At 36.0% G+C, this 16,743-nt stretch overlaps 1 protein-coding gene across 2 annotated transcripts in view; it reads right to left on the bottom strand.

The window, feature by feature from the left end:
• Nucleotides 1-16,743, bottom strand: part of FAF1 (Fas associated factor 1) — a 464,195-nt gene that overhangs the window by 111,290 nt on the left and 336,162 nt on the right. For both annotated transcript variants that reach the window (XM_080801413.1, XM_080801414.1), the window contains one exon: nt 10,425-10,579. In XM_080801413.1, coding sequence (XP_080657539.1) covers nt 10,425-10,579 — 155 coding nt within the window. The remainder of the gene's footprint in view (nt 1-10,424; nt 10,580-16,743) is intronic.

Here is a 16,743-nt window from a genome sequence, read left to right as displayed (position 1 = left end):
GGCTGGGTCTAGATATCGTAGCATATAAGGAACAATGGAAATAAACATACTTGGTAAGAAAAGGCAAGAAAAATAGGGTAAACAAGATAGCTGTGGTTAAACTGATAAAGGACTGTAATGCAGAAAAGAAGTTTGGCTTATTAATTCCCAACTTAGGCTTACTAATTCAAAACTAGAACCAAAAGGGAGAAAGTTGCCGAAGACCTCCAGAGGAAGAAGCACTGTAGCAATAACCTTTTCTGGCTTTTCGAGTAGCTCAAAAATACACTGTCTTTCAAAGCTTTAATTTCTTTGTCCCTAGGAGTATTCAGGTAGCAACTGCAGTAACATCAGTTAAGCACATTACAAGGAAAAATGCCTGCATGGCTGCACACTAGATATTAAGAATACCTCTCTAACTTGCAACTCTAAGATTTAGTGAATCCCATGTTTATTTAGTCCTTGTGCAAAAGGTCAATGTATCATATTTTTCTTATAACCCCCTCAAGGTTTTGCACACAGTTATTCAGTACGTTTTCACTGCTGAATAATCCAGCCTGACAAGGTCATGGGGCAAGAAGAATTATGAAGCAGAAAAGCATAGGTTGATTTGGGATTTATATCTGGAACAACAATTTACGTGACCTTGGGTAAATTACAGAACTTCTCTGAGCCAAAAATAGTTTCCACATATGTGATCTTTAAGTGATGTAATGTATATATAGCAAGGATTAAATGAGCTCATATATAGAGAGTCTGGCACATAGTAGGTTGCAGTTATTATGTGTTTCGGTTTTTTAAAAAAGCAGTAATGATTGTCTTATTCTCAGCTACTGATGCTCTCTCAAGTAGAAGCTCCTGTCAGAAATGGCATGAGCTTGGAGAACAGTTCTAAGGGTAAGGAAGCCATCTTTATTGATGGAAGAGGCAGAAAATGATTGTGGCTTCCTTAGCTACACTCCACTAAAGTCCCTCTAACTAAATCATCACAAACTGGTAACGGCAGTATGCTATAATCTACTTACATACTTTATAAGCATTTATTTTAAAAATGAAATCTTGCTTACTTATCCTTTTTCTATTGAAAACAATTGTGTCCAAGTCATCAGAAAAAGAATTTTAGAGATAAAGGTCAAAGGTCTTAGGTCAAATAGATCAGCTGTCAGTGCCCTCTCCCCCACTTTTCATAGATGAAAAAAAAGAAATCTGGAAATGTTATACCACTTGCCTAATATTCCTTTGTTCTTCATACTCCCAGACTGACTGAGTCCCACTTCCTAATTGCTCTACATGTTATGAATGAGGTCTGAGTATCTGTATAAACAATGAGAAAATAGCTTATCATAGTCTTTCAAGAATAGAAACTGACATATTTAAAGGTATATAGGTTTTGCTTTAAGAACTAATAAACAGTTAATATTTACATAACTTTCATTAACAGCCAAATAAATTTTTGTTGCTATGGTTGCTGAGTAACTTATTCAGGAGCTGCTCAGAGCCACCAATACCTGATTTGATACTGGGTTGGAAATACAATTTCTCACATTGAGATACAGCAATCAAAGCTTCTTTATTATTCATATAAGCTTATTTCATTCTTTCCCTAGTTGAGATGTGTAGAAAAGAACGTTAAAGAAGACTTTCTTGGAGATGAACATGCATTGAGGAAAAGAAAGATACATGGAAGGAGACTGTTTTGGAAGGAGACTGTTTAGAAGGATTCTTTAAATTGTTGCTGTGGCTACAGACTGAGTCAGCCAATAGTAGATGAATTAACAGGAGGCTTTTTACAAAAATCTCTAAGGTTAACCCTTTATTTCTAATAATATGTTTTATATTTCTAATAATATGTTTTATATTTAATAATAATAATTTATTATAATATAAAACTATTTTGTCACTTTTCTCTGTTACTATAATGCAATCAAGTTCAAAGACACAAACACATGCTTCAGGAAAGGTACCAAATGTATTTTCTAATGAATTACCCAAACACATAAGAAAAAGGATTCCACCTGACTCCCCAATTCCAGACTAACAGTTATTTACTTCTTCAATTTTTGGTGGTATATTTAGCAGATGAGATCATTAAGATAATTGGGCACTAAACTCTCTTTAAGTATCTATGTAGACTGAAAGGAAAATACTGTAAAAATGTCAGAGGAACCAGTTTCCATAGCTGGTTTTATATGACTGAACTAACATGTTTCCATTATAATTTTTTAGGATATTACCATCAGTATTTATGGAAGAGGAAAACTGTGCTACTGATTTAAGTGGCATAGATGATTTGGTTAGTAAAAAAAAAACTCTTCAGAAACAACCATGAATGTAAAAATTATTAATACTAACAGAGTAGTTAAGAAAAAAATGTATCTCTTCAGATCTTTTCAATTTTAGGCAAGAACAAAGGCAGAAGCCATGATGGGGTATATATTACTTAAAAAAAATGATATTTCATTTTGGAGATGTCTTACTTTTAGAATTTGTTTAATTAGATAACTCATGTCTTTTATTTTTTATAAACACTGGATTAAATATCTCTGGCAGTCATTTTTTTTGAATTTGTATATTCTAAAATATTAGGATAACTAGCTATTGGGAGTGAATATTTGCACAGAACTGTACATGAATTTAGAGAGTCACAGAATAGGAAAAAAATATGGTAACAGAGCACAAAGACTTGACATTAAGCTGAACCTTCATATATCTTGAGAAGGCACTGATTCTTTTAATTTTGTGACTCTTACAATCAAGATACTTCAAATATTCAAAACACAAAGGGTTTAGCAGAAAGACCAAAAAGAATACCAAAAGAGTAACAAGAAAGGTCTAGTGCATGAGAAAAATAAGGTTTAATAAAAACTTACAATGCTGTTCTTTTGGACTGTCTTGTCAAAAGTTATCACATTTGTATTGTTCTTTTCTAACAATAGTTTTCACAAATGCATATTTCCTAAATAGCAATAATTAGAATAAGGTCAAGGAAAAATATATAGCTGGATTCAGATTTAATGAATACATCACCAGGCAGTTATGATTGTCATACTAGGTAGTAGTGTGGGAAGTATCCAAATCAGAGTAAAAAAGGCTTCCAAACTAGTCATTTCAAATTACCCAAAAGAACATTTTAAAAAGGATAATCTTCTATTTTAAAAAGAGTAAAGTATTTAAACAGTTTAGCCATCATCTATATACAGACTGGCTTGTTCTCAATCATAAGAGGCCATCACCTTTTATCCTCCCCTCTTTCCCTTCCTTTCAGTACTATTAGAAAACTATTCACAAGTACACCCTTGGACAATGCTGAGCAGTAATTATGACTTGCTGACAAAGAGATATGAACAATTACGGAGCCCATTTTGAAACCCTACACTAATAAAGTCATTAGATGCTGCCCTTGCCATGATCCTTCTAAAAGCTTCTGAAGTTACAAGAACACACGGCATTGTTTGCAGGGACAATTGCTGCTGGCAGAACGCAAACCTTGAGTTAAACCATGCTGCAAATTGATCTTGACATTCTGTTAAGACCGCCACTAAAAATCAAAAGCAGAGGAGAAAAGGAGAAAATGAGTGGGTAGGATGTAATCATGGAACAGGAGGGGTTCCTCCTCACCTTCTCTCCTCCCTCTTCACAAAACAAACCAGGGAGAAAATGACAAACTCTCCTGGTGTTTTGGAACCTTTATTTTAAACTATTAATTAAGCCTTTGACCTGGAATGTTTAGGATGACAATACATTTCCTTTAAAAGTAGAAGGAAATCGTAGCACAAAGGGAATAAAGAAGTTTGAGGAAAATTATATGGAAATCTGGCATGAAGGCTCTTAGGAAGTCTTGGTTCCCTGACCACAACATATCCATCTGTTTTATCAGCTACTTCTGCAGAATCCATATCTGCTCCTAGGGTAGCAGCTGGAAATTAACACTCCTTGTGTCTCCCACGCAGACCCCACACCTGGGCTATATTTGCTGGATCAAATGGAGGTGTAGGGTTAGAGTAACATGGTCATCTAGGCTTCAGCCAGGCATGAAGCACTGAGTAGTTTGGAATTAAGGGTATGCCACTGTGAATATGGCTAATTACTGAGATGGAAAGTGCAGGTGAAGACAGCCTACTGATAATAAGAGCTTTAAGTCAATTAACTCTTGCCAAAGATTAAGTAATGTGGAAAACTATCACTTGAATATTAAGGCTAACAAGTACCTGTCAGCATAGCAGCAGAAGTTTACAGTGATCTGAAATACTGCACCCAAGGGCATTAAGTTCAAAAGCTAATATTAATAGGCAACAGAATTCTGTCTGTGAACATTGGTACTAACTGTGTAGGCAAAATTTAATATAACACTCCTGTATATGCTACATGCAACCTGTATAATTGTCAGCAATTCCTTGGTAACTGTTTGCAGCTACTCAGAACACTGCTTAGAAATAGTGTGCAACACCCGATTTAACACTTTGTAGCATGTACACTGATCTGCTAAACATTTCCACCTCAGAAACTTACATAAAAACAACCATAGCTGGCTGATGACTTCAGTTGTCACTATCCTAGTCAAATTCAATGTTTAAGTTTTCTAGTATTAAATCATCTAACACAGTACCTATACTGGATGAATGAAGACATCTGCCTTGTGGACCCTCCTGGTCACAACAAGAGATACACATTAGCCCACTTAATTACTAGTTAATATTGGTGGTTTAGTGTGCCACATGGTATGTAGCTTTCCTTGATGAAGCAACTATAGCCAAAAACACAGCTTTACACCAAGGGCACTCATGCGTCAATATTCCCATGCAACCAACAGATGTCCAAATAACTCTAATAGAGTGAAGGAAATTAACACTTACTGTTCTAGTACTTTATATAGTACTATCTATATTTAATTCAAATGGTGCCCAAATGGAACTTCCTGGCTCTTTGGCATATGTCATCATGTAGCCAGACTAGTACTCTGGCCCTATGGACATGTTTACTTTAATCAGCGCCATCACCAGTGCAGAAGGCTCAGAGCACCATCCTAGAATGGCCCAATCTGAGAGGCCAATTTTGTTAGGGCTATCAGAAACTTGGTGAGTCTGAGAAAGAAACTCTGGAACCACTGGATGAACTCATCTAGGCTGGAATTTAAGTCCCTTTACAGATGGCACGTGGGTGCCTGGTGCAGAGAGCACAGGCCACAATATTCTAAAGTGCTCCAGGGCCAGCAGAAAAGTACCTGGTCTGGACACTGTTAGTTCATTCTATAACTAAAAGACTTTTGCTTTATTAGTCCTATTAATGGCTATGGGGGAAGACCACACAATTAGAGTCATACAGTAGCATTTCTATGCTCTTTCCACTACCCAAGCTGGTCTCTCTCATTACTCAATAAGATTATTAGAGATTATTCATTTTTCAACATAACACTGACTTTTTCAAAGGCACTAACACCTTGAGATTATAGACCTAGTTCTTTTGGGGAGCTGATAATCCAATAGACAGGCAATAACCATACAGTATAATGAATTCCATCAATACAGGTTAGTATATGGGTATTATGGGAGCATAAAGAATGTACATTTTAATTCAGACTGAGAGGCAAGAGAAGAATAGACAGTGGCAAGGCTTCCCAGAGGTGACACCTGTCCTGAATTCTAAGAAATTACTCTTTTATTGCAGAAGCTTTTGTTCACTAATAGTACATTTTCCTTAAATATATTTTTATTGTTAAATCCATGATAGTTTTCTACATGTTTCTACATGCAAAAGAGTATCAGATTTCTGCTCTACTGTCTGCCTGTAAGCATACGCCAATATTGGGATGAATCATTAACAAAACAACTGCCTGGGATCTGTCCATCCCTGCTGGTTGACCTTAATCCTCAATCTGGTTCAGACCATATATGATTACACTAGCTGGCCAGGGCCCTCTCCTCTACAAATATGTAAACCACTGATCCTTCATTTCTGATATTTAATTATGAGGCTTAAAATACCAGTATTCTTTTATATAAATAGCAAATATCTGCAACCCAATAAACTAGGAATACTGCTAATATAAAAATCTCTAAATAAAAAGAACAAAACCTCTAATTTCATTTTTCTGTGGGTCATTTCTTTCAAGCCCTTCCTTAGCCCACTCAGAGTAACTCCCTACGAATTTCACCTGTATTCCCAAAGCACCTTGCGCATACTTCATATTCTGTATTAGCTCTATGTCTTCCTAATAGACTATGAGTATTTTGAGCATTAAGCACTGTATCTTTTTCATCTTCTCACCCTCAGTGCAAAGCACCAATCCTGGTTCACATGAAATATTCAGTAAATATTTACTCAATGAATAAACATGAAGGAAATATATATTTCTTAAGATACTCTTTTAGTCACTTTCAGAAGTGATTTGCAGGATCTCCTTGTTTACCATTATCTGTTTTCAGCTCTTTCATTTACAGATATATCCTACTGTTTCTTTCAGGATCATTGTTCCAATGGATATTTAAGAAATTATACCCTCTAGCACCTCGTAAGACTAACAAGGGCTTACTGCCTACTGCTTTAAGAAATAATGGACCTGGGGCACCTGGGTGGCTCAGTCGTTAAGTGTCTGCCTTCAGCTCAGGTCATGGTCCCAGGGTCCTGGGATCGGGCGCCGCATTGGGCTCCCTGCTCGGCGGGAAGCCTGCTTCTCCCTCTCCCACTCCCCCTGCTTGTGTTCTGTCTCTCACTGTCAAATAAATAAATAAAATCTTAAAAAAAAAAAAAAGAAAGAAGGGACCTGAATTCCAAGTAGACATGGCAGCCAACAAGACTGTACAGAGTTTTCCAGGAAAGAAACCTACATCTAGATATATAATATTGAAATTATAAACACATTCTTTGGTGGAATTGGATGCATTCATTTATTTGCAATGCTTACCGAGTTTCTTTCTCCTAGAATTTTGTAAATTTAAAGTGCTTTGTTGAATGAGACACATAATATGAATAAGGCTTTCCAGAAAATCACAATTTAGTGAGGCAGAAGATAGGCACATAATCATTACTGCTACAGTATGATGTCCCAATTCATATTTGGGATGTTCCAAGAGCAATCCAGAAATTATTTTAATCCATTTTATACAGATATAGGTTGGTAAACTTAAGTATTTAACTTAGAAAGTTATTAGAATCATTTTGGAGGAGGGAAATCCAAATCATCAGCATCACAGTGGGGTATAACAGTGACATTCTATAGACATCTGTTTCTTTTTTATTCTAGTTTGTTAGGGAAATTAAGAAATTTAACTTATAACCACAACTGACATTCACATTCTGTTATTTTACCAAAGCATTCACTTAGTTCAAAACCCTTATTTTCTACACATGGGAGACTCACAGTAAACTGAAGAGGACTAATGTTTCTGTAGGTTTGGCAGAGTATTTCTTAAGGAAAAGTAAATTTGCTTGGCAAGACCCTCCCCATCTTGGGCACAAATGTCCCCAGCTATTATGTCAGGGGGTAGTCCCGGAAAACCACTAAGGAGTCATCCAGACTAACCAGTTTACAGGCTCATGATTTTAAAAAATGTGTTGATCAGTTTGAACTGGGAGAGCCAGATATGGGATAAGACAAGCCATCCACAAGGAATTTACTTCTAAACTTTTACATTCATCGTAAGAAAATCACAGTTTAAAAGGAAACTCATGGGGCGCCTGGGTGGCTCAGTGGGTTAAGCCTCTGCCTTCCGCTCGGGTCATGATCCCAGGGTCCTAGGATCGAGCCCCGCATTGGGCACTCTGCTCAGCAGGGAGCCTGCTTCCTTCTCTCTCTCTGCCTGCCTCTCTGCCTACTTGTGATCTCTGTCTGTCAAATAAATAAATAAATAAAAATCTTTAATAAATAAATAAATAAATAAAAGGAAACTCATAGCAACAATCTTGTTTGTGATGCCTAGAAATCTATATTTTCATATAGTAATCTGTCATATTTTAACTCTGGTAATATGCAAATGATGGCACAGCAAATTTTGAAATGTAGCTCACTGACCAATAAATATTAGTGCAACAATCTTCTACTGAATTGAAGGTGTAAGTTTGACGTTTTGTTACTCACTGTTAATAGCATCAAATGGATAATGCAATAAATTTTTATGGCAAACACCTTTCGATAAAATGTGGTGCTAAAAAAATCTAAGTAAGATCACAAAGACAGAAACGCAATTAGACAACTACATTTAGATGAATCTATGATGGGTGGTTAGAAAAGTGGTGCTAAGTTGATTCTTTTTTGGGCCAATAAATCAAACTAATTAATTAAAATTTTCTTACAGTTTAATATAGCAAAAAGAAATCCACTTTTATTCTCTTAGGAATATGCCATTCCAATGAATTTTTACCTTGTGTGTGTAAGATGTGTACTTTTCCACTTGCCTTAACAATACCAATGAGGAGCTGTACATAAAAAGTATCTACATAATTCTTTTGCTTTATGGAGAGAAATGTAATACCTTAACTTAAAAAAGATTTTAATTTGTAATATGTAGAATTTGATTTTGAGTAAGGATTGCCAAGTATCTTAAATTCCAGTAATTATAACATTCTCTTTCTCCCCGCCGGCCCTGTTTTTTGTTCCTATAAGTATTTGTTAAAGCAAATTCCTACATGTTTCTATTTTTAGTCTTTAATACCACTTTCTTTCATTTTCATGAATGTAATGAGAATAATAATGAGATACCATATTTTTTAAAACGTAGATTGAAATAGCCTATCATACCTTATAGTCGGTCCTGCAATTCATTGAGAAATAGCTTTAAAGCCTTAAACAAGGCCTTTATTTTGTGTTTTAAAAAAAAGTGTCATAAGGAGTTAATAGGACACAGCTGTACTGGCTCTTTCTAATAAGCAGCTTCTGTCGCTTTGGTCACCACAGGTGTCTCTGTAACCTGCAAACTCTTATTACTAGTGTATCAAAGTTGTGCTACTTAACAGACTTCTTTAGTAAAACATAACAAAGCAATTACATGGCTGTTGATTGCCAGTCATAAAAAAAAAAAAAAACCCTCAAACACTGTTTTTCAAAAGAAACTACACTGCAATTTTTTGTCATTGTAAAATAAAAGGAACTAAGGAATTAAATGGAGGATAGAACAAAATAACAGCAGGTAGCCTGCTGAACTTAGCCACTACAGATGGTTTAGAAATAGTGTTTCCTTCTCCATCAAGTTGTGGATAAAAGGAAAGGAGGAGATTCCTTACTGCCAGTGAATGGTGAAAGATTTAGTCAAGTCTCCAGTCTATGTATTTTGCCTCATGAAAGACCTTCGATGCTGCATTTTTATCTGTTTTTGGCACTGCTTTTCATCACCTTTAACTGAGTGTGAATAATAACCTGATTTAATTTAAACAAATACAGGTGCTAAAGGTTCTTTATTTATGTATAACAGGGAACATTTCCAATGCAGAACGAAGTCATCCTGTGAAATTTCCTAACCATTTGCTTAAAGAAATGAAGTATTAGATGAAGAAATTGCTTCAACATTCTTTTGCTTCACATTTAAGGGAAGAATCATCTTTCTTTTCAGGTATAGATTACATAAAACAAAATCTAAATGATGAGCAAAAATTCAGTGAGCTATAAAATAATTAAAAAAAATCAGATGATTTCTAATTGTTCTATGATCATTTAAATTAGGTAACTACAATAGGCTTGCCTTGAAATGATTTAATTTAATCTCCCTGTTCATAAACCAGCAGCCTGTGATTATTATTGTGTTAACACACCCAAAGTAACATCACTGGATGTTATGGCCACATGTGTAATTAAACATGATGAAATACTTCAGATGGGAAACTCAAATAGGCAAAATATGAAGAATTATTCATCATTTATAGATACTATGATTAACAAATTAAGTAAATTTATCCTGACAGCAAGGAAAAGGACTTTTTTTTCCTACTGAGAATATGGATGTGTACAAAAGAATGTGTGCAATAAAGCGATTACATCAATTAGTATATGCTAGAGTTAAGCTATTACCAACTCCATGGACTCGTCCAGAATGTCCTGCCTTCTTGACTGGAATTATTAAAAAATAAACTTACTACTAAGATTATATGCTAGACTTGCCTTGCCTTTTCTGATCATTATTAAAAACAGACTTTCTCTAAATATTCAACAACAGATGAGAACATTAGAATATACAGTACATAGAAATGTATCGTACCAAAAAGATGAAAACAGTGTATTTTGTTTTTCTTTTTTGGGTTATTCTTGGATTAGAAATCTTTTACAAATTGAGGTATATTTTCCCATTGTAAATAACTGCATGTTAGTTACAAGAAATAGCTTTTATATAATTAAATGTAATGGTTGAGAATTTAATGCTGAGGATGAAAATGTTTATGATGATAAGAAAGCAAATACAACTAATACTTTTTTATAAAAAAGAGAAGCCCAACTTAAAACTTGTGAACAACAGTATTACCTTGCACGGTTGGCGTCCTTTGTCAGATCCCAAGCCCAGGTTATAAAATTTTGACTCAGATAAGAGACAATAGATTCAGCACAAAGCATTTGTGAGCAGAACACGTTGGTTAATACACTTTCATCATGGTGGAGGTAGATAGCAAGAAGCTTTCTCTGAAAAAGGAAAAAAGACTGATGAATTAAAATATCCGTTAATGTAAGATTTCTTGAATTTTGGAAAAGTATAATTGGTTGATGTAAACAGGAAAGACAAAAATTAAATGCTACTTCCTTTAAAAGAGTACCTGATACTTGGAGTTCCTATAACATTTACTGATATGAATAAATTTTGCTTCCTTATACCCTAAAGAGGCTATGGTGATTATATTCTGTTTTATAGACCACTGTCACAGATTCCTGTTCACATGTGCAAGCCTATCTCAAGCAGACTATGCAACAGAATTGCATTTTCTTTAAATAAAATGGATTTACAATTCTTCATATTAAAACATACTTTACAAAGGGAAAATTAATTTTGAACTATTCAACTTTGTACACAGAAAAAATGCTGATTAATACTGGTTGCCAAAATCTCTTAGTATTTTTTGTTTTTAATCTGAACACTGGAAAGTCTCCTCTACTTGGAAGGAAAAGGTCTGAAATGAAGTTGTGTTTTACTTCCACAGGTAATTTCAAAGCCCTTAATGTGTTCTCGTATTAAAGTCCTTATGTAAGAGTATGTAGCACCTCACTGCAAATGGAAGGATGTAGAAAATAGTTTACTTCACATGAATTCTTTCTAGTCTATATTTCAGAAAGTGTCCTTGTGATTTCTCATATGGAGAATTATTCCTTCCCCTTTGCTTGATAAAACTTGCTTCTAAGAAATGGCATTTGCTCTCTTAAAAGTGTCCTCCATCATAGTTGGAAGGCAATAAAATAACTGGGACTAAAAACTGAAATTGAGCAACACAATTTGCAACATGTCAGCTTTAACAACAATGATGACAATGATGATTAAAGAGCCTACATTGTTACTGACGAACTTCTTGGTGCCACCTTGTAGAAGAGAGGAGTTTAAGAACAACAGTAAGTTGACAGGAAACAGAATTTTATGATAAAGACAATATACAAACCAATCTGTGAAATTCTGGCAAGGAAAACTTTTAAGGAAGCTTAGGGTCTTTCCCTTCATATTAAATAAGGATATGATGATAATAAAGAAAAACTCACTGTCTGGGATTCCAAAAAAAGTAGGACATTTATAGAAAAGTACAAGGCTCATGTGATGAAAAGTTATTGAAGTCTGATCCTTGGAATTATCCTGATAAATAATCCAAATTACAATAATAATAAAAAACGAATCATTAAAATATTTTCTTCAAAGGTAAATTCTGTACTAGATGAGAGTAGCCAGAGAGGTACATAGGTAGATTAAGATCCCAAAAGCATCTACTACGAATAGGAGGCACTGTTAGTTACACACTCATTATCTACTTTAATCTCCAGAAAAAGCCTGTAAAATAGTATTCTTAACTTTATTAGCATACAAAGAAACTGAGGTTTAAAAAGCAGACTTGTCCTAAATTCTAGCATAACTAGTAAGTAAGTAGTACATCTAGGATTGGAACCTGGATTCCTGATGCCGAGCCTAGTATTCTTTCTTTGATACTGCAGCAGTAGTAGGAAAATCAACCATACTATAGTCAAGTCTTGGAGCGCTTACAGAATATGAAGATGCCAGACTGGCCACTGCTCATACATTAGTATGCTTCTGGGGCCTCAGAGACAACAAGTAATGGGAATAAGGAGAGGGTTCCTGAGTTTAAGTAGCTCAATTACTCCAACAGTAGCTGTTTTCAGGTGTCAATTCATTTAATCACTCATTCAACAAGCATTTGTTGAAATACTGTGTCAGGCCGAGGAGGAAGCAATGGTGATAAAATGGTGAGCAAGAAAGACTCAGGGTTTCTTCACCCATGTTGATGTCTACAGGTAACAGTAGCTGGCTTCTATGAAGTTTGCAATCAGATACATAGTTTTAGAGACAATTATCTGGTAAATTCCTATTCATCCTCTAAGTCTCAAAGCAAATGCCACTATGAAACCTTCCCTGATTCCCTCTGGCAGAATTAAGAGCTTCCTTTCCAGGGCTTCTATCTCTTCCCAATTAGTATCGTCACTGTTTATCAGTTTCCCCTCTAGACAAAGTTTCTCAAAGGTGAGGACTAGGTCTCTTTCAGTCTTCTTTGCATCCCTAAAGTTAGCAAAGGTCTCAGCATGTTTGATGAAAGAAACTTGAATGCTGATTATCAACCCCCTGGCAAAAAAGATACCAAATGGCAACAGCATGCCAAACCACTTTCAGTAAAAGAATCCAGAAATGTGCTGCTTTAGGGAAAGGAACGTGAACCTGGCAGCACTAACAAATTCAGAGCTCCTCTTCTTAGGAGCTCTCTAGCTGAATAGACAGAGGGATGTCAACCTCTAATTCTGCTTGATCGTATCTCAGCAACTACATTTAATGAGACACTGGGAACAAGAGAGCTGTCCACTTTTAAATCAGCATATTTCTAACCAAACAATGGCAATGGCTAAATCTTTAAAACGCCCATTTCTCTCAAGAACACTGCAATGGAACATTTAGACTTTGGGAAAGAGATTAGCGATTTACATTGCTATCTCACTGATTTAATTTAAATGCTCTTCCAAACCAAACACACATGTGCCGAAAGAGGCTACTAAGAAACCCAACATGCAGAGTTCCCTATAAGTGCAGCCGACAGTGTTGACTGAAACTAAACTTGGAAATCCAGGGCACTAATGCACAATATCAAGCAATAAAACAGCATCTCTTTGGCAATATTTAATTTAAAAAAGAAGAAAGAGGCAGGCGAAGATCAGGCACTGTCTGTTTTGGAGGATCAACCATTCTGCATTTCAAAGCATTGGTCCCTGCAATATCCAGGTTACTGTGCTAGAATCTCGACTATTATATCGCAGTTGTGAGAGGGAGGGCAAAGATGTGTTTACTCAGTGATTAGGCCCTTAGAATAAGCCTCTAGCTCCTAGAGAGACAGCTCACTACTTATTCATTTGGGCCAATTCACAAAGCCTAGGAAGATTAAACATCCATGCTGAGAAGACAAGCGAATGCAGACGGTGAAAAAGAAATAAAAATTCTTTAAAAACTCTGAGATGACTTCATTATTTTTCCACAACGAAACTTTAGGAAAGTGTTTAGTTAGAGAAAAACCCACATTGACCTCTCTCTAAACCCTTAATCTTTCCTTTGTGGTGGCATTGCTTTGTGGTAAGCGACTGGCTCGCCTCGCCCCTCTTTTCACTGGAAGCTGAGAGAAAAAAGGCTCTGGAGAAACAGTTTTCGTTCCAGGGACATAAACCCCTGACACTGTTAAACATGAGATGCCAGGAAAACACACTTTAAAAAAAGTTCTCACTTTAAGCTCTAAACTGTGAGAAAGGAGATGATAAAGAGAGTAATCAGAAGAGAATCTTCAGGCTGGGGGACTCCCATAGTAGCTTTGAAAAGGGAAACTGAATAATCTTAAAATGATCTTTTCTCTCTAACATAATAAGCCTTCAACAAAAATTTTTCTTCTGCTATTTTGACAGTAATAACAAGCAAAATAGAAAACTCCTAATAATAAGCAAATGCTAATAAATTTGGGCTACATAAATCTCTGATTATTGGCACAGCTAAATGAGCCCTAGACTCAGATTTCTGATTATTTTATTGAGCTCAATTAAACACAGGCCCGAACAGTGAGAACCGGGTTCAGCATATCAGAAAACTGCCTTTGTGAAATTTCCTAGCACACAGAGAAAAAAATGAGAAAATGTTTTATTTTCCATTTCTGTAACCATTTTTCCCTTTGGCCCATTAATAATTTAGTTCTGTAACATTTATGGAGTGCCGATGAGTTAGGCATTGAGAACATAAAGATGAATAAAACAAAGTTTCCTTGTCCTCAAAGAGTTGGGGGGAGTGCTGGTGTATGGGGAAGCAAAATTTTAACTGCAGTACTATCCAATAAGTGGTAAGAATGGTACACTTAAGGAAAACATGTCTATCTGTCTTTCTAATTTGACAGAGAGGGTATAAGTCCAGTAAACAAAGGCAAGCTACACTCTTCTCAGACTCCCTCTTTGTGATCTAGGTTTTGGTAACATAGTGTAAAGGTTAAAAAAGCTCTGTGCTAAATCCAGTTTTGCACTTACAAGCTGTGTGACCATGGGACAAGATGGGTGTTTGCTCCAAGAACTGTAGATAAAGCAGGTAAAAGTACTTCTTTTACAACACCTGGCCCACAGCAAGTGCTGAATGAAATGTAGTTGTTAGGATGAATAGTCCAGAACTATCCATGCAAAATAAGGGATTTGAAAGCGATTTCAAGAGAAATGATAGCCCTGGAAATTTATTAAAGATTATGAAGCTCCTTCATTTCTCTTCTAGCAATAATGTTTGGGATGCTAAATTGTGTCCCTGCCTTCAGGGCCTCACTAATCTTCACATTCAAATCCAAGAGCTAAGGTACTAAGTTGATGCTTAGGAAATGCCAAGCTGACAGCAACCAATGTGATTTGGCCTTGAGCTGCAGTAGCTATTGTATTTAGACGCTTAGCATTACAGAACCATAGAACATTAGAGCTGGAAGAAATGAGCTGGCTATGTCTCAAAATAAGCCAGGCACAGAGCAGACACTCAGAAAATATTTGCTGATGGACTGAAAGGAAGTTTTCTAGTTTCTTTTTGAGTACCAGAACATCCATAGTCGGTGTTTTCAAAAATTTTAAGATTGATAGGATAAATAATTTCTATAAATGGTAGTTCACATATTTTTCAGTGTAAGAATTAAATACATTAAAAATAAAATAATTTCCTTTATGTAAATTGGGACCTGACTTTATTTCTCTGTTTTCTTCTTTGCTATGATGATTATCATCACCATAATCATCAGAATCATACCACTATTATTATTATTATTATTATTTTTGGTTTTAAGTTTGGAATGGTTTTTTGATACAAAGACCAGATACACTGATTCAACAATAAACACTCACTTATCTTTCACCCTAGATTTATCTTTTTTTTTTTTTAAAGATTTTATTCATTTAGTTGACAGAAAGAGATCACAATTAGGCAGAGAGGCAGGCAGAGAGAGAGGGGGAAGCAGGCTCCCCACTGAGCAGAGAGCCCGAAGCGGGGCTCGATCCTAGGACCCTGGGACCATGACCCGAGCCAAAGGCAGAGGCTTTAACCCACTGAGCCACCCAGGCGCCCCTAGATTTATCAGTTATTAACATTTGCCATGTTTGTTCTAAATTCATTGTATGCCTCCTTCCCTGAAACATTTAACATTGCATACATCTTGACATTTCCAGCTTAAATACTTCAGTGTCTGTCACCTAACAAAGACATTCCCTCACATAACTGTTAATATTTTTATCACACCTTAGACATTTAATATTGTTACAGTATCATCTAATGTAAAGTCCATATTCAAATTTTTCCAACCACCTCAAACTGTCCCTTTACAGCTCTCTTATTTATTGTTTTAAATCCAGGCTCCAAGCAGATCATTCCAGTACACTGCCCACTTCTATAATTCTATTCCTATATATGAATGTTCATAGGCCCAGCCCAGCATCCAACTATGACTCAACATAACTACAAGGTGAGATTAGAGGCAGGGCACCATGAAGCCACATGGTCTGGTTCAAATTCCTGCTTTGCCACCTCCTAGTTATGTGACCTTAGGAAAGCTACTTCACTTTTTTGTGCTTTTGGTGCCATATAGCTTTGGAGGTCAGAAGTACCACACTGTCTAGATGGAGTGGTAACATGAGTGCTATAACAGAGATGGTCCTAGGGTCTAAGCATGAACACTGCTTGGCTGCTTTAAAAAAAAAAAAAAAGAAAAAGGTTTTGTTTATTTGAGAGAATGAGAGAGAGAGAGAGCATGAACAGTGGGGGAGTGGCAGAGGGAGAGGGAGAACAGACTCCCTACTGAGCAAGGAGCCCAATGCAGGACCTAACCCCAGGACCCTGGGATCATGACCTGAGCTGAAGGGAGATGCTTAGCCAACTGAAATGCTGCTGCTTTATGAAGGGAAAACTCGAGCTAAATTTTAAAAGCAGGATATAGTAATGGACTTATCCCTGATTGGAGCTAAATTTTAAATTTAGGTGATAGGAAAAGAAGAATGAAAAAAAGAAAAAGCAGACAAAAGTTTGGTAAGGCCCAGTAATGTCAGTAGCCTGATATGTTCAAAGAACTCAAAGCTAGTAACTTTTTAAAGAGTGAAGAATCAAT

The sequence above is a fragment of the Martes martes genome (genome assembly GCF_963455335.1).
Source record: "Martes martes genome assembly, chromosome: 4".
Classification (NCBI taxonomy): Eukaryota; Metazoa; Chordata; class Mammalia; order Carnivora; family Mustelidae; genus Martes; species Martes martes.
The sequence above is the reverse complement of the archived record's forward strand: the minus strand, read 5'-3'. Positions and strand labels throughout refer to the sequence as shown.